The 19,026-nt window shown below is 36.8% G+C and overlaps 1 protein-coding gene across 5 annotated transcripts in view; it reads right to left on the reverse strand.

Annotated features, from left to right (window-relative positions):
• The window catches only part of NSD3 (nuclear receptor binding SET domain protein 3), a 126,702-nt gene that overhangs the window by 38,102 nt on the left and 69,574 nt on the right, over positions 1-19,026 (reverse strand). For 4 of the 5 annotated variants that reach the window (XM_047717103.1, XM_047717105.1, XM_047717104.1 and 1 more), the window contains exons 6-12: positions 18,369-18,884; positions 15,379-15,505; positions 11,585-11,685; positions 9,419-9,464; positions 6,338-6,468; positions 5,832-5,960; positions 4,803-4,929 (exon numbers count right to left, since the gene is read on the reverse strand). In XM_047717103.1, the coding sequence (XP_047573059.1) occupies positions 4,803-4,929; positions 5,832-5,960; positions 6,338-6,468; positions 9,419-9,464; positions 11,585-11,685; positions 15,379-15,505; positions 18,369-18,884 (1,177 nt within the window). Of the gene's footprint in view, positions 1-4,802; positions 4,930-5,831; positions 5,961-6,337; positions 6,469-6,867; positions 8,510-9,418; positions 9,465-11,584; positions 11,686-15,378; positions 15,506-18,368; positions 18,885-19,026 lie in introns of those variants that run through there. The other variant, XM_047717106.1, reaches the window with a different exon arrangement.

Here is a 19,026-nt window from a genome sequence, read left to right on the forward strand (position 1 = left end):
ATTTTATTTTGGAAGTACCTGACCTTTACAAATTGACTGAATTATAAAAATTCTTTAAAGGGGCGCCTGGGTGGCTCAGACAGTTAAGAATCTGCCTTTGGCTCAGGTAATGATCCTGGAGTCTCTGGATAGAGCTTCATATCAGGAGTCTGCTTCTCCCTCTGCTCTTCACCCTGCTCTTGTGCTCTAACAAATAAAATCTTAAAAAAAAAAATTCTTTGAAGTTAGTACTTACAATTTTGATGTTCAAATATGTATCTTTTAAACTGGCTTTGTTGTAAATAAAGTATGGTAAGGTTTTTTTGGTTGTTGTCTTGTTACAAATCTATAATTTCAAATTTATATTAACATGTATGTATATATGAAAGTGATAGTATCATTTTTAAAATAACTTTGAGAAATTTAAAAAATTTTAAAGGTTAAACTTTGCCAAAATGATTAAATTGCCCTATGTAAAGAAAAAAAAGGCTTTTATTTGCATAATGATCAAAATAGGTCTAATATAAACAAAAACTGTTATAACCCGTGACACTGTTATACTAATAGCTGAACTATCAAACCCCTTTAAGACTTAAGTTTAGAGGGGCACCTGGGTGGCTCAGAGGGTTAAAGCCTCTGCCTTCAGCTCAGGTCATGATCCCAGGGTTCTGGAATCGAGCCCCGCATCGGGCTCTCTGCTCAGAAGGGAGCCTGCTTCCTCCTCTCTCTCTGCCTGCTTCTCTACTTGTGATCTCTGTCTGTCCAATAAATAAATAAAATCTTAAAAAGAAAAAAAAAAAGAAAAAAGACTTAAGTTTAGAGCCCTAGGATATGAGTGCTTCTAATATCCTCCCTTCTCAGTAGGACAGGGTCTTCATTTATAATAATTAATAAGTAAACTTGATTATTATACATTTATTCACAAGGTCAAATGAAAGTGCTTTCTTTCCAGAAATCACATTTGTTTTAAACAATAATAAGTAATAGTATAAGGGGCTCCTGGGTGGTTCAGTGGGTTAAAGCCTCTGCCTTCGGCTCAGATCACAATCTCAGGGTCCTGGGATCAAGACCTGCATCGGGCTCTCTGCTCAGCAGGGAGCCTGCTTCCTCCTCTCTCTCTGCCTGCCTCTCTGCCTACTTGTGATCTCTGTCAAATAAATAAATAAATAAATAAATCTTAAAAAAAAAAAAGTAATAGTATAAGAACTTACTAGGTATGTATCCTATAATATTTTCTACATGCAAAGGATCTGTCTTTTGATAAACAGAAGAAAACTTTCTAAATGATCTTAAACGATGGTTTGAAACTTTTACTCCTAATCTGTTAGAAAAATAACAAATTAGTATCAAAGTAATTTTCATGTAATAATAAATAAATCGAAAGCAATTTTTTAAGTTTATTTATTTCAGAGAGAAAGTGTGTGTGTGTGTGTATGAGAGAGAGAGAGTGCAAGGATCTGCAATATGGCAAGGAAGGGCAGGAAAGAAGGAAAGTGAAAGAATCTCAAGCAGACTTTGAGCTGAGTGTGAAGCCCTACGTGGGTCTCAATCCCACAACACTGAGACCATGACCTGAGCCAAAACCAAGAGTGGGATGCTCAACTGACTGAGCCACCAAAGCATCCCCAAAAGCAATTTTTAAAAAATTAAAAAATAATTGTCTTTCAAATTGTTGTTTAAAATGTACAATATAAAATTTAACATTTTAACCATGTCTGAATGTACAGTTCCATGAATTAAATACTCACTATTTTGCAACCATCACCACTATCTATCTCCAGGATTTTTTCATCATCCCATCCTGAATTTCTATACCCATTTAAACAATAACTCTCCATTTCTCTCTGGTAAAAACTAATTAAAAAAAAAAAAACCAAACTCCAAACAAACAAACAAAACAAAACAATAACAAAAACACAGCCTTGGTAAAAACTGCTCTACTTTCTATCTCTATAAATTTTACTACTCTAGGTAACTCATATAAGTGCAATCAAATAATATTTGTCCTTTGTGACTACCTTATTTTATCCACAGTCATCTCCTTGAGGCTCATCCATGTTATAGCATGTATTAGAATTTCATTTTAAAAAACATTCTACAGCATGTACACACCACATTTTATCTATCCATTCATTCATCAGTGGACACTTGGATCATTTCCACCATTTGGCTATTATGAATAATGCTGCAGTGAATATGGGTGTACAAATATCTGTTTGAGTCTCTACTTTCTGTTCTTTTGGGTACACACCCAGAAGTGGAATTGTTGAATCATATAGTAAATCTATGTTTTAATTTTTTGAGGAACTGCCAAACTCTTTTCCACAGAGGTTGTACCATGTTACTTTCCTGCTGACAGCATACAAAAATTCCAATTTCTCCATATCCTGACCAACACTCCTTCTTCTTCTTCTTCTTTTTTTTTTTTTTTTAAAGACTTTATTTATTTATTTGACAGAGGGAAATCACAAGTAAGCAGAGAGGCAGGCAGAGAGAGAGGAGGAAGCAGGCTCCCTGCTGAGCAGAAAGCCCAATGTGGGGCTCGAACCCAGGACCTGGGATCATGACCTGAGCCGAAGGCAGCGGCTTAACCCACTGAGCCACCCAGGCGCTCCTTCTTTTTTTTTTTTTTTAATAATAGCCATTGCAGTGCCATCTCAGGTGATTTTAATTTGCATCTCCCTGATTACTAATGGTATTGAACATTTTTTCATGTGTTTATTGACCAATTTGTAGATCTTCCTTGAAGAAGTGTCTATCCAAGTCCTTTGCCCAATTGGGTTGTTTGGTTTTTTGTTGCTGAATCGTTAGTTCCTTACACATTCCGGACATTAATCCCTTTTCAGACATGGAATTTGCCAATACTTTCTCCCATTTTATGGGTTGCTTTTTTTTTTTTTTTTTAAAAGATTTTATTTATTTATTTGACAGACAGAGATCACAAGCAGGCAGAGAGGCAGGCAGAGAGAGAGGAGGAAGCAGGCTCCCCGCCAAGCAGAGAACCCGATGCGGGGCTCGATCCCAGGACCCTGAGATCATGACCCGAGCAGAAGGCAGCGGCTTAACCCACTGAGCCACCCAGACACCCCTATGGGTTGCTTTTTCAGTTTGTTCATGGTGTTCAAAATTTTTAATTTTGATAAAGCCCAATTTGTTTCTTTTTTTGTTTTGTTGCCCATGCCTTTGGTGTTGTATCTAGAAAATCAATGTCAAAACCAATGTTATGAAGTTTTTCCCATATGTTTTCTTCTAAGATTTTTATAGTTTAGCTCATATGTTTTGGTCTTTGATCCATTTGAATTAGTTTTTATACACTGTTGTTAGGTAAAGTTTCAACTTCATTCTTTTGCATATAGATATCCAGTTTTCCCAGCACAATTTGTTGAAAAGACTGTCCTTTCCCACTGAATGGTCTTTGCACCCTTGTCAAAAAATCATTTGACCAAATGTGTGAATGTTTATTTCTGGGCTCCTTATTCTATTCCGTCTTCATGCCAATACCACATTATTTTAATTACTGTAGCTTTGTAGTAAATTTTTATTTTTCAAATTAAAAAAAATTATTATTGTCATTATTTTTGCTTTGTAGCAAATTTTTAAATCAGAAAGTAAGTCTTCCAACTTTGCTCTATGTATTGTTTTTAAAGAAAATTTCTCTTTTAAATTTTCTAATAGATGTGTGCCAAAGTAGATTATATCTAGACTTTGTTGGCACAATTCTGCTCTGCTGAGTTCTAGAGTTAGGAGAAAAGCCCTCAGAGTATTCTAATACCACAAAATATGGTCCTTCCTATCAGTAGTTTATAAGAGAGATTGCAACTTAAGTGCTTAAAGGGGCCAGGCAGATTACCTAAGTGACTGGAGCGATAGTATTTTAGAAAAAGGAATGATAGAGAATGTGGGGAACCAAGAATATGTGCCTGATTCTTGTTCGCACACTGAAAACACATTTTGAAGGCCAAATAAAAGAATGTGCAGCTAATCTGACTCTGAGGCTGCCAGTTGGCAAACTGATCAAAAATTTTACTGCAGTCTAAATGTAATAAACAATATTTTATATGGGGGAAAATACAAGTTATATGCTCAAAACAGGTTTTATAGCTTAATTTGTCCATGTGTATGTACGTATGTATCTGTGTTAGGATATATGACATATGAAATAAAACCTTCACCCTACTTAGTCAAGTCAGTAGAAGGCAATAATAAAGTGTAAAGAATCTGGGGTTAAGCTACTTCCCGGGCTTAAATCTGTTTCATTATACGTTGCCTTTTGACTGTGGGTAAAGTGTTAAACTTTCTCCACAAATTGTTTTGATCAGCAGTAGTCTGTATGAGGTGGGAGATAAGAAAAAATAGTGAATCCAAAACCCCCAGTGTCCAAAAAACAACTTCCAATAGTTCCACCTTTCCAATAAAAATATAGAACCCTGGTTATAGATTGTGATTGACGCTTATTCCAGTCTTTAATATTAAAGTCAAGGGACTTTAACCCAATCTATTTAACACAAAACTCACAAACCCATCTAAAAAATAATTCAATCTACATATTTTGCATAGTTGTTTTGATACAAATCCACCTCAATGATTTGATAGATTCACAATAAAAGCACTGATAAGAGGGAATTTGACAGTAATACTGCTAACTACTCTTTGGATTTTAGGAATCTCAATCTCTGAATGGTCTTAATTTGTTGAAATATCTGTGGGAGTGGGGGATGAGAGCTACATAACAGTGGTAAGAGAACTAGATGTCATGGGGGATGCTGGCATGGCACATTCCTTCCTACCTGTCTTTTCGTATTGATCAAACTAAGTAAACTTACCGGTTTTACATTCCACACACATGAACTTTCCATCAGGGAGTGATGCCAATCCCAGGCACTCCAGGTGAAAGTGTTTGCAGCAGTCTCCCTCACAGGGGATCAGAGAGTCACCAGAGCTTTCACAGATCTGCAGTATGGCAAAAAGCAGTAGTTCTCAAACTTTAGCAGGTATCAGAATCACTTGCAGGGTCTGTTAAGACTCAGACTACTGGGTCCCTCTCCCAGTTTCTGATTCAGCAGATCTACAGTGGGGCCCAAGAATTTGCATTTCTATCAAGTATCCTGACAATGCTGATGCTGCTGGTCCTTGGTCCTCACTTTAAGAACCACTGAAGTTTTTATTTTTTTTTTAAGTTTTAATTTTAATTCCACTTAGTTAACACAATGCTATATTGGTTTCAGGTGTATAATATAGTGATTCAACAATTCCATACATCATCCAGTGCTCATCATGACAAAAATAATAAAAATATAGGAAGACTCCTATATTTAATACATTAAAAAAAAAAAAGAACCACTGAATTAGATAACTATTTCCAGACCCAATACAGTATAAAGTTTAAAAGGCATACTTGATCTTTCATGATTCCTTCTTTGAAATCTGCACTACTTGAACCTTTCTTCACAGGGCAAAGCAGTGTTTTTCAAAAAGGGCAAATATATATCACAAGAGGTAATACCAACTTAAATTTAGGAAAATGTTTTTTAAAATAAATCATCTGCCATTTACTTTTCTGGTAAATAAGCTCTAGACCCAACATGGGGCTTGAACTCACAAACCCAAGGATCAAGAGTTGCGTGTTCTACCGACTGAGCCAGCCAGATATCCCCCATTTACCTCTAATTGATAACTGAGTATCACAATGAAGATTGGCACTTGTGTGGGCAGAAAAGAGCCAGAAATGGCTTTTACCTATAGCTTTAAAGTAATGTAATTTAGAAAGATACTACTCTCTCCAGCTGAAGGATAAGTATATTACTGGCGGACTGTTAACAGCAATTATTTCAAGCTATCCGTCGCTGGCCTACCTGACACACAGTGTCCTTCTTACTGACTCCAACGCCTCTTCTTGACAAACTTGAATCCACGGACTGCACATCAGAAACATCTGCATCTGCAGTAGCGGAAGGGCTATCTACTTGCTTTCCAAAGCCTACCTACATAGAAAACATAACACTTTGTAAGAAAAATGAAACAAAAATTTCCTTCAAGTGAGGTGCTATGAAAATCCTACCAAGATTTGCTCAAATAAACCTTGACACCTCTTTTTTTTTCCTTTCTTTCTAAAACCCCTGGATACCATTTGCCTGATGTTTTGAGAGAAACAGTAGTTGAAATTTAAAAACACAGAAACTATGTTTGTTACATAAGAGATCAGCAAAATTAAGACATTCGTAAATTACAGGATAACCAAAATGATTCGTTCCGAGTATTTAAAAAATTCCGCAGTCTCCCCAAATAAGTCAGGCAAAGCATTTTGTACATCTTGCAAAGCAAAAGAGAGCAAGGTGCCCCAAGCCTTGAACATACTTACCTGCAGGTCACTCAGTCCTCTGGAATCGGAGTCAGAGGTGTCTCTGTACGCTGAGCTAGTCATTTCTACATCAGTTGAGGCGCGACTCCTTTTCTTTAGAGGTTTACAGGAATCTGAAATCTCGCTGGCACCTTAATACAACATACCGAAATTAATCCTAAAATAGTGCTTAAGGTTTGTTGTTTTCATTTTTGTTTGTGGGAGATTATTTCTTTCCCCAAACTCATCTGTAGTGTGGAAAAAGCACAGCTCTCTTTGTAATGCTGAAGTCACGAGTCAAAACTTCAGAAGCTTCTGACCTTCCTGATATTGAGTGATTTAATTTACAACCGCTCTATTAAAACATTTAATTCAGTGCTCCTGCTCTAAAGCTATTTTCAGTCAACAGAGCCTAAGTTTCAAGCTAAAAACCAATTCTTTCAAAACTACAGGACAGCCGATTGATTTGGAGCAATCCAAGGAACCATTCAATTTGGAGGGGGAAGACATAAAACCCAACACACTGTGTAGCTTACAAATATGGTCGCAGAGACATCTCCATCTTGTTTTTATTAGGGATGTGACAAATCTTTGATTTGTATTCGATTCGTACACGGATAGTGCCATTTTCCCCCGAATTTTGCCATTCAGTTGATTATTGCCCCCCGAATAAATTTTGGATGTTCATAATTGTTCATCTGAGACTTCCTTGGTGAAGTGGCATTTATTGTGACCATTAACAAGTGCTGCAGCACATCTACATATGTCATGCCATCTAGGAGGCACATTGCTGAGGGTTGTAATGGACAATCAATGTTCAAGTGCAGCCAAATCACGAAGAGCTGGATGAGAGGCCTCTATGTGGAATTTGTGCGGGAAGGAATAAATATGAAAAAAAAAAAAAAAAAAGGCAGAGAATAGTGTGGAATTTTTTTTTAAAACTGTGTGTAATACAAATCCAGCCAAAACAATAGTGCAAAAAGTTACAAAGCAACAATCTCTTGGGCTAATGCAGTATAGGCTATACAGAAACAGCCACGATGAAATGTGCAGATCAGGCACGGTGAATACCAGGGAACCAAGGAGACGGTTAATATTTCAACCCACAGTTTGTGGTTTGGATTTTTTTTTTCCCCCAAAATTTCCATACAACAAACAGACATCTAGATCAGCCCAGCAAGCTATGGTGGAAGTGTGCAGTCCAGAAGAGACCATGGAGAAACAAGTCTCCTGAGGCCATGGAGATCCGCAACAGGCTGAGTGAGAGTAGCACTTGGAATATAGCCATGTTCTGTGATGGAGGATGTGGGCCTCTTTAGACTGCTCAGATTACTGGAACCTTGTTATCACATCCCATTCTACAAGTTTTTTCACTGAATGTTTCCTTACATCTATAAATGAGGGTGCCTGCCCATGTTAACGCTGATTAAAAAACACAAGTACACAAATCTATCTCCTTCATTGCTGGTGTGTGGACCCAGAACACCACCACAAAGTATTTCCTTGGCCTAAAAGATCACTGGATTAACAAGGAGTTTTAACAGAGGAACAGGAGTGCTGTACTGAGAGGCTTTCGAAGGGAAAACACAGGTACCGCCATTTCCGATGAGTTTCTGAAAATGCTAGAAAAATGACAGACTGCCAAAGACAGCTGTCATGCTGTTCTCCATGATAACGGCACTAATATTAAAAAAAATAAGAGCTTTTAATGATTGTAATGTATACAGTTTGGGCTGTTTGGCAAAACCCTGCAGATGTGCATTAATGATGCTTTATTTAAAAACAAAAAACAAAAAAACAAAAACAGTCCATGTTGAAATTGATCAGTGTAAGTTAAACGGTGGTTTTTAGGCTGGACCCATGATTTAAGCTGTACCCATCCAGCTCAGACCAAAAAAAAAAAAAAAAAAAAAAAAAAAAAAAAAAATCATCTGAATGTTAAAGCAATTGTTCAGAGTCTTGAAGAAGAAACCAGGCAGGAAAATGCCAATAATGATGATTGGCGAAATCAAAATTGAAAACAAAGAAACTGTTTATCGAGCCGCCGACAAAGAAATCTTGCATGGAGACTCCAAGTCTGGAGTTTCTGGGATGAAATTGTACAGGAATCTCAGTCCACAGTTTCCTCAATCGCTGCGGAGACGGAGCTGTCACTGAATCTGACAGAGCCCTGCACTCCCCGGTCCGCCGACCCTGTGGAATGGTGGAAACACAACGCAATCAGGCCTCCTAATCTCGCAGCGATCGCGATGTCTTTTCTTGGAGCTCCGCCAAGCAGTGTTCCCTCCGAGAGGCTGTTCAGTTCTGCTGAGGATCTCCACGGAGACCATCGCTGCAGACTTCTCCCCGAGAATGCAGAGAGGCTGGTGTTTTTTTTTTTTTTTTTTTTTTTTTAAATAATGCAATTTGCCCAGAGTAAACTACAGGTATCAAATACAGTTTGAATGATCTCACCAAAAACGAACGAATCATGCTATGGAGTTTGTACTGTAGTCAAATTGCACACAGAAAATACGGATATAAGTTTAAGGTTTCTTAAACTTTGTGCATATCTCAAATAAGATTTGCATAAGGTCATCTAATAATGGCCATAAATATGCTACAAATCATTTTAATTAAAAAAAAAAGATTTTACAGCACTGTCAAAATAAACGTGGCAAGATTTTTTTCAATCGGGTTGTCTTGTCTGATTTGTCATAGTCCATGTTTGACAAACATTAATAGCTACTATTCGGTATTCAGTCGAATACCAAAAAAAATGGATTCGTCACATCCCTAGTTTATAAATCAGTGAAACCCCAGAATCTTATGGAGAAAAGTTAGAAACAGTATCAAGTCTACATGGTGTTCTCCAATTTACCAAAACAAGTAAGACTTTACACATGGAGGTACAGAATAAGATCAACTCTAAAACACACACACACACACACACACACACACATACACACACACCAGGAAATACTTCAATTTCACACAAATTTTGGACTGAAGAGCAACAACAGTGATTTACAGAGACAAACAAAAATACATGAAGTACAAATAAGTAATTCTTAAAAATTGGTTTTAATCAAGGAAATGCAAGGCAACATTATAATAACTCACCTTTCTGTAATCCAGTCTTCACTGTAGCCTGAGGAACTGTTTCAACCTGTTTGGATAGAAAAATATACCATTAACAAGGAATTTTTTCACTTTTAATTAACAGAGAGAAAAAAACAATACTTCCATCAATCTAAGTAATGATGAATGATTAATGTATCTGAAATCTGAACTCCGTCCCATCTTCTGGGTAAAGTTTCTCTGTCTCAAGGTCAGGGAGGGTTTAAATCCTAGCTGCCTATGCTGAATTCCAAGTGACAACACACAGCCACATGCTCTCTAGCAAAGACTTTTCCCACCATTCCCTTGGTATATGAAGAGAACAGGAATCCTTTCCTCAGTGTCTGGGAGGCAGGAGAGGGGTTGTTTCTGCAACCAGCCCCGATGTTGCTATAAACCCCTCCCACCCCAAAGACGTTAGGATAAATTTTTACTTACTATGATACTCAGGTTAATGTAACTCACGCCACTTTAAGACCCTTCCGCGCCTGCACTCACAGCTAAGTTGCTGGGAATCAGGACCCTCTCTGTAGAGAGTGCTACAGGGCTCCATACAGCTGGAAGCTCAATACTTTTGCTGCTAGTACAAACTTAAGAAAATAAGTTTGTGATATTGCAAAAGCACTTTCTTGAGTGTCTTATGAACAGTGTCTTGATCCTACATTAGGAGAGCGAGATCAGAAGTTATTCTGCCAATGTATATGTAAAACACGTGGTAATCTGCGGCTTGAACCATTGGAATTAAAGAAATGATGCTGTTTGGAGGAGTTCCTGTTTTAGCTATGAATTGAATTTTAGGTTTCTTTAAGATGTGGTGAGATATGCATGTTGAAACACATTTTGTAAATATTTAAGGATTGTTCTAAGCTTTTTAAAAAATTTTTTTATTTTTTTTACAACAGGTAAAAAAACATACAACAGAAGCGCTTTTATAAGATACAATTAGTAATACAAATATAAAATCTTCTAAACAGTCACTGTTATTGTTCTACTACTAACTATAACATAGTGGCATTAACAATTTGTCCCACTTTTTATATTCATTCTGCTAATTAATTTTAAACTGACTGGTCACAGACTGAATTTGGGAACCAGCTGGAAAAATCACAACCTCATTTTGGTAATGAATGCTATAGATTTGCAAGAGCTTAGAAAGATTTTTTGGAATATAATTTCCTAAGTATGAAAGTTAATTATGGTAAATGAATGAAAAATTAGGATATTATTTAAATTTTAGTTGAATGATCCTGGGAAAATTGTTTTACATGCTTGGAGATACCATAGAGCACCCACAAAATCACCTTTTAAGTTTGGAAGTTTAAATTGTGAAGGAAATAATTTGAATAGAAAAGTCCACACTTCCATATAAAGTGGTTTTAAAAATATAAAGCTTACTGGAACTAATACTATTCAGAATTCTTTTTGTTTAACAGCAGCTGTCTGGGCTATAAAAAATGGATATTCTTCCACTTTAAAAAGTTAGGAAAAATTCTTATTGTGAGTTTAATTTCACGGAATAATGGTTTCTAAAACTTTCTTTGAAAAGGTAATTTAATATGCATATTACTACATTGATTACACTGGTTTAATACCCTTGAGTCAAATGTCCCTCTTTTTTGGTTTTTACTTATTAAATGGTGTTTCTGATAACTCAATCACAGGTGAGTGCCATTCTACTGGGAAAATAACATTCCAAAAAATCTGTGATACCAACAGAAAAACCAGATCATCTATGATTATCTGTGTCTTAAATATAATTCTCATAGTTAAATTAATTTGATTTGTTTAAAAAATAAAAACAATACATACCAGCAGCTTAAACAAAAAATCAAAATTTAAAAGGACAGGGGAGACTAAAAATCATGAAAACATGAAATCATTTTGTTCGTAACAGAAATTTCAAAATAAATGTGAGGAATTCTTTAAGAATCTTAAACCACTGGCTTCCCATCTCCTGAAGCCTGACTATTTTCTGTGAAAATGCCTGAAGCAGAATCACAGGGATGGCTGTATTAGAACTGGGCACTGGAACTTACTAGGACAGAAGCATAAGATAGTCCAGAAAAAGGAAACCCAGTTTGGGGAAAGTTTCTCTTTCTTTTAAGATACCATATAAGCCACAACATTTACAAATACAATGTTTTAACTCTCTACATGTAGGAAGCCAACCTGCTCCTTTTTGATCTTCTTCTTTGGCACAACCTCGGTAGATTTCTCTGATTCAGAACGAGTTCTAATCGATCTTCTCTGTTGCTTCTTCTCTACTGAGCCTAAGAGGTGATTTAAAGGAACAAACAAAAACAAAAACTAAGGATGACTTGACATTCATTTAGTTAAGATTTGATCCAATTCCCTGCTTTTCTTATCCATTACTTTGTTTTATAATTGTTTTGTTTTACTTTTGGTCTTTCAACTGTAAATCACTAAAAGTTCAATCAGTACTACATATTTTTCATTTTAACAAATGAATTAAATTAACCCTATATGTAAAAATGTTTAACGGTGTTTGGTGTACCTATATGAATTTTTGCTACTGTATATTATTAACAACAGGGGAAAAGGGCACAAAGATGTGGCCAAAACCGCATCATTAATTTGGATGCCAAGGGGCTTGTTAAGCTTTAGAAATAATAGGTCATGAAAAACTTTCCGAAACAAGTGAGCAAGGTTTTTCATGTTAAATAGTAAAACAGAAACTAATAGTATTTTTTAAACAGTAAAATTTTTTTGGAAGTAAACAGAAAAAAAGAAAATACCCTCACATGGACCCCACTCTGGACAGGATAAAACTTAGAATGAAGATCACAACTGGAAAGAACGCTAAGTCAGGAACAATTCATTCTGGAATCCTGAGAAGGAATGATGCCTACGGTGCAGCTGTTCTCCATCTTTTCAGTGCTCGGACCACCTGCATGGTCCTTCCTACATAATAATCACCCTTCCACACCTTGCCAGGGGAGACAGCTCTTATCAAAGCAGGCAGAAGCTACTTCAATAAAACCTTCCCCATTACCTTTATCTTTTGTGGTTTCATTGTTCTTGTCTATGTGTAAATGGTTTCCTTCACCTTAGTTCAAAGCCAAAACAAAGGATCCAACTATGTCTGTTTTGGGGAAGAAGTAGGTAGTCTGATACTAATGTACTGTTCCTGAGCTGTGTTAATTTCTAGCAGAAAAGTCACAAATGAAGGTGTTGGCTCCTTCCTTCATCCTCACTCTGCTGCTTACACTGATGGAAACATTCACTAAGACAACAGATATCCTACCCTCACAGACACCTGAGTATCCCAGAAATCCAGACTTTAGTATAATCATCAATCACCTATCAGGAAAGAGCAAAATGAAAATAGAAATGCTTAAAACAAAATAGCTTCACTTGTTTTGAGGATGACAACATAACTGTTCCATTAAGTAGAGATGGTTATTTGATCTATCTTATAGAAAATAAAGCAACATGACTTCTTTTAATTGTTCTGAAAGCTACCAAAAGAACACATAAAATCTACCATATTAAAACCACTAAAAAGTACTGCATTTGTGTCCCGAGAGAGAGGAGGTGACCATCTCTGGATAATAGTTTAGAAATCTATTATAAAAGCAAATACAATTCTTCAAATCACAGAAATTAGCAGTGCCACACACTCTATGCGCCCCCTAAATTTACTAGAAAAGGCTCAAGAATTCTGTCTAGTAGTTGACACCAACTGAGATGATGATACAACTGGTTTCTGAAGGGAGATCAAGTCTTTTCTCTCACTTTTCAACTACTGAAGTTATTTCTACAAGAAGCAAAATGGTCATTTAAAAAGGCAAAATATGCTCATCAACCACAGCTGGTAACCAAATTTAAACCAATGTCAAAGCTTTAGAGCACTCATTAATTTACAACCTAAATATAGCACCTGCTTAAAGAAGGAATTGCACTTATTCCAGATATAAAGAATTAGAACCTTCCACTTTACCTTTCACTTACAAAAAAATAAATTTATAGCAAAACTTTAATCTTACAGTGAAAAGACTACATGAAAAGAAAATGTTCTGGGGCGCTTGGGTGGCTCAGTGGGTTAAAGCATCTGCCTTCGGCTCGGGTCATGATCTCAGGGTCCTGGGAACAAGCCCCACATCGGGCTCTCTGCTCCCCAGGGAGCCTGCTTCCTCCTCTCTCTCTCTGCCTGCCTCTCTGCCTGCTTGTGATCTCTCGCTGTCAAATAAATAAATAAAATCTTTAAAAAAAAAAAGTGTAGGGGCGCCTGGGTGGCTCAGTGGGTTAAGCCTCTGCCTTCAGCTCAGGTCATAATCCCAGGGTCCTGGGATGGAGCCCCACATAGGGTTCTCTGCTCCCCGGGGAGCCTGCTTCCTCCTCTCTCTCTCTGCCTGCCTCTCTGCCTACTTGTAACCTCTGTCAGATAAATAAATAAAATCTTTAAAAAAATAATATTAAAAAAATAAAAATAAAAAAATTTTAAAAAGTGTAATATTTAAGATCAATCTAATATGAAGAGTTTACTTTCTCCCTAAATAGGAGAATGTAGATATTTAAGTAGAGATCCCCCTAGGCTAAGTATAACACTTAAACCAGACAAATTACAACAGTTTAGTTTAAAGAAAGATAACAAAATTGATGTACCTGACTATGGAGAGCTGAGGCCAAAAAATTCTTTAAATCTTCAAAGAAGGAACAGATGTTTTCAATTATGGTTAATTAATGCAAAATCTTTTAAGTCCACTTACTCATTTCTTTAACATCGTAATTCCATTTTTTTATACAGTATTGTGAAATGATACAAGTTGCAAATCTGGTTCTGGACTTTGCTCCTCTCTCCTTACTTTAACACAGCTTCCCTTCCCAATTCAAATTTAGATAAAGGCATAACGTTTTGCATGCCCCATCCAATATATGGCCCATCTCCCCTGCCATCACCTCTCCCTATCTTATAGCACTCCTTCACCTTTTTTTTTTTATAGAAAAGCTAGGCCAAATTCCTTCCTGAACAATGATTGCTTTTATTTTAGCTCTTAAAATAATAGGAATCTTACTCAAAGTTTCCCTTACAAAACTATTTGCCCCTTTGTGCCACTGAGTCACAATTCTGCCTGAGTTACTACTGATTCAAGGCTACTACCTCAATTCTCAAGATTTTATTCCTTCTAGAAAATTATTTGGTCCCTTTGATTTGATTCCAAAAATTTTTTAAAAGAACAAGGTGAAACAAAGTCCTTTCTCCTAAACTAAGATTCTAAATGACCAAACCAGTTGACAATCTAACTCTTTTCTTGATGGCTGTAGGAAGCAGTAACACTGTTATATAAACCAAACCAACCAGAAACTCAGTTAAAAATAAGATACTTAGTATGTCAGTCCCTAAAAAAAAATTACTTTGACCATTCCAAAGGTACAACCTTACTAAATATAGGCATTTCTCTTTTAAACAAGAATAATATGGTTGATTTTCTATTTGTGGTATCTGTTAATCAGAGAACAGAATTATAAGGAGAATTAGGCCCTAAGTCCCCTACTTACTAACATCTACTACGCCTAAAAATAATAAAAAAAGCATGGGCATCTGTCAATTAGTTTCTAATAAAAGATTAAGAATGAAATGGTAAGAAGGTGTTAATAGAGCTAGAAAAGTAAAGTCATTTTCATGCAAAGAGAGATAATCAGATGGTGCATTTACTCAGATGTGTACAGATTTCATAACTATACTCTTTAATTTTAATTAAGTTTTAATTACAGAACCTTCTTATTAACTTAAACTCCTGTAAGAAAAATAACTTACTATGAATAAAGCTCCGTAGCCCCTATTCTTCCCTATTGAAATAAATGCTTTCATAACTTAATTTTTTAAAATATAATTTGATTTTGATAACTAAAAGTTTCTTAGGAACACAGTTACCATGTTATAGCAAAACAGAACTATGACCTCTTAAAATGGATCTACATACTCTTCATTCCTTACCCACCTGCAGGACCAGATGTTGCTTCAGGAGATGATATATTCTGAGTCGCCTTTTCATTTCTCTGGTTTGGTGTAGAAATTATAAGTCTTTCCTGTCCCTTGACACTTATTTCCGTTTTGTTACCAATTCCCTTTAAAATAAGGCAAATTAAAAATAGGTGATTACCAGGCAAATGGCATTAATTGGCTTACAAAGACAGCTTAAGATGGTCATGATTTGCTTGAATTTTACACACTCTTTGACTGTAGTTAATTTATCATCTTTGCCGTCACCAGAGCAATTTTATTAAATTATCGGATGTATTCTAAAATGTATAATGAGATTATGTGAGGAAAAAAAAAATGATTCCACATGAGGCATATCACTAAAAACTGAACCGGTATCACCTAGTTTTCTGTCAAAACCAAAATGTTTTCTTGACTGAATAGTCTTTCCCTTTACCTCATCACAGGAAAAGAACTTGAGTCATTTTCATTTGGTTAAGTACCTTACTACACAAATCAAAATGTCAGCATGTCTTCTATTTTTTTAAGATTAAAAAAAAAATTTTTTTTATAAACATATAATGTATTATTAGCCCCAGGGGTACAGGTCTGTGAATCGCCAGGTTTACACACTTCACAGCACTCACCATAGCACATAACCTCCCCAATGTCCATAACCCCACCACCCTTTCCCTACACCCCCGCCCCCGCCCCCCCCCCCCCCCCCGCAACCCTCAGTTTGTTTTGTGAGATTAAGAGTCTCTTATGGTTTGTCTCCCTCCCGATCCCATCTTGTTTCATTTATTCTTTTCCTACCCCCCAAACTCCCCACGTTGCATCTCCACTCCCTCATATCAGGGAGTTCATATGATAGTTGTCTTTCTCCAACTGAAAATGTCAACATGTCTCAAAAGACAAGAATATAGGGGTGCCTGGGTGGCTCAGTCGGTTAAAGCGTCTGCCTTTGGCTCAGGTCATGATCCTGGGGTCCTAGGACTGAGCCCCGCAGCAGACTCCCTGCTCAGCTGAGAGCCTGCTTCTCTGCCTACTTGTGCTCTGGCTGCTACTCTGCCTACTTGTGCTCTCTCTATAGCTCTCTGTCAAAGAAAGAAATAAAATCTAAAAAAAAAAAAAAAAAAAAAAAGACAAGAATATCCTTAGATACAGAAATCTGACATTCATGATGACCAAAATGTGTACCCAATAAGCAATTTGGAGCAGATAGAAGGCAGCTATAATTACAGCTCTGTCTCATTTTAGGTATTTTAACACAATGAAATAAAGGAGTGGTTTGCAAATATATGCATTTTTAAGGTCTTCATTTTAAAAAGATCAGTTTGGGGATGCATGGGTGGCTCAGGTAGTTAAGCCTCCAACTCTTAATTTTGGCTCAGGTCATGATCTCAGGGTCGTGAGACTGAGTCCCCCACCGTCCCCCCACACTAGGTGGAGAGTCTGCCTGAGATTCTCTCTCTCCCTCTGCCCCTGCCTGCGGACCCCTCATGTGTGGGGAGTGCTCTCTCTCTAATAAATAACTCTTTTTTAGAAATTTAAATAAATGAATAAGTGAATAAATAAATAAATAAAAAATAAATAAAAAGACAACTTTATCCTCAATTTCATTTAAATAGCACTCTTTGGAGCACGGTGACAAAGTTTGATTTGTATATCCAAATGCAGATAAAAACTAGCTCCAAGAATGAAGCCAATTTGCATTAAAAATAAGTAGCAAGGGGGGCGCCTGGGTGGCTCAGTGGGTTAAGCCGCTGCCTTCGGCTCAGGTCATGATCTCAGGGTCCTGGGATCGAGCCCCGCATCAGGCTCTTTGCTCAGCAGGGAGCCTGCTTCCTCCTCTCTCTCTGCCTGCCTCTCTGCCTGTTTGTGCTCTCTCTCTCTGTCAAATAAATAAATAAATAAATCTTTAAAAAAAAAAAAAAAAATAAGTAGCAAGGTATTCCTTTGCTATTCCAAGCTGTCAACAGAACCAAGTGGAGACTGTAACTTAAGTCTTTCCAAGTAGTTTAGTCTTACCGAAATTAGTTGAACCTACAGTCAGAAACAAATTAACAGAGAATCCTTATACTTCTCTCTAGTAAAATATTATCACTTGAGCACCGGGTGTCCTATGTCAGTGTTCAATCACTAAATTCTACACCTGAAACTAATATTACACTGTATGTTAAATACCTGGAATTTAGATAAAAACTTGGAAAAATATAGGACTGATGAGGCATACTTATATTTAATTATTTCCAGGTGCACATGACAATGTTAGGAAATAAGCAGAGGAAAAAAGGACACACACAAGGTGCCACTAAATTGAATTCATAAGCCTACAACTGTGAAGAGGTATATGGAATAAACATTACAAATGTTATCACACAATTTTAAAGTCTAAAAGCTAAAATATAAGTGTCCTAAATGGAGGTTCAGGGCTGGCTGATGGAGGTATTCAATTTGAAGAGGTATTTTTACCCATTACCTACGCTATCACCACAGTTAGTTGTTACAGAACAAACACAGTTCTGGAATTTCTCTAAAACACATTAGCTCTCCCAAGCCAACATGAACCTAACAAAATTGCTGGTGCAACCAGATAGATTAACAGCTAAAATTATTACAGTGGTTAATTCAGATAACTGAGAAAAATAATGTAATAAGCAGCACACTTTGCGGCTAAGAAAAACTAACTATACAAACTAGAAACAGGCAAAGTGCCGAGTTTTTTTCCACAACTTTAGGGAGCTAAGCTCAATTTTGGCTGCACAGCTCAAGATTAATCTAGTACAGATGGGATATTACAAAAGAGGGAGGAAAATGAAGGAAAACACAGTCTTTCTACCTTTTTTGCCCCCTCAGACACAGTAAACTAACCGTACATTTCAAATGCAGTGGTAAAAGGGTATTTAAATTAAGACCTTGGTTGTTTATGAGGTTTCTTTTTAAATACCAAGGTTGAAGACTTATTAAATAATATTCCCCCAAAACACCCATGAAGAAAGGAGGTACCTTTGTCGAATAAACAAACTGATCGATAAATTTCCCATCTCCTGTAGCATTCTGAAGAGCAAACACTTGTTCAATCTTCACAACTGGAGACATGTTACACTTCTGCAAATCCAGGCTCCCTTTGTGCATTGTAATGGAAGCTGGTAAAGATTTCCTCGCGGCGGCCGTTTTCCAGGCTATTTTAACAGGAGGTGGTTCTTCCTCTTCCACGCTAGTGTGCCGCCTCTGGCTCTGTCTCCGAATTTCAGTACTTGAGAGTGAGGAGGCCACTTCACCCGCATTGGTCTGTTCTGGCTGAGTATTCAGCACCGACCTTGGTCTTCGGGTTTTCTTAACTTCAGCTTTGGAGGCAACATTCTTCTTTGCTTGGGACAAAGCCTCCTCAGGCTGTTTATCAATATAGATAAAAGTATACTGTTCTATTCTTTCCTCTCGAGTCATTTTTAGTGCCTTCTCTGCATGGGCAATACCAATGTCCCACTGAGCACGTTCTCTCTGAGGTCGGGGTTTCCGAATCTAAAAAAAGACCCAGGCAGATAAAAGACAGGTATTATTGGATACATTTCAATCTAATTGGTACATTTATACCAATATGTATTTCCCACATGATCCTGACATCTTTCCAGGTAACATAAATCAATATATTCAGGTTCTTCAG

Source organism: Lutra lutra, chromosome 2, assembly GCF_902655055.1.
Source record: "Lutra lutra chromosome 2, mLutLut1.2, whole genome shotgun sequence".
Lineage (NCBI taxonomy): Eukaryota > Metazoa > Chordata > Mammalia > Carnivora > Mustelidae > Lutra > Lutra lutra.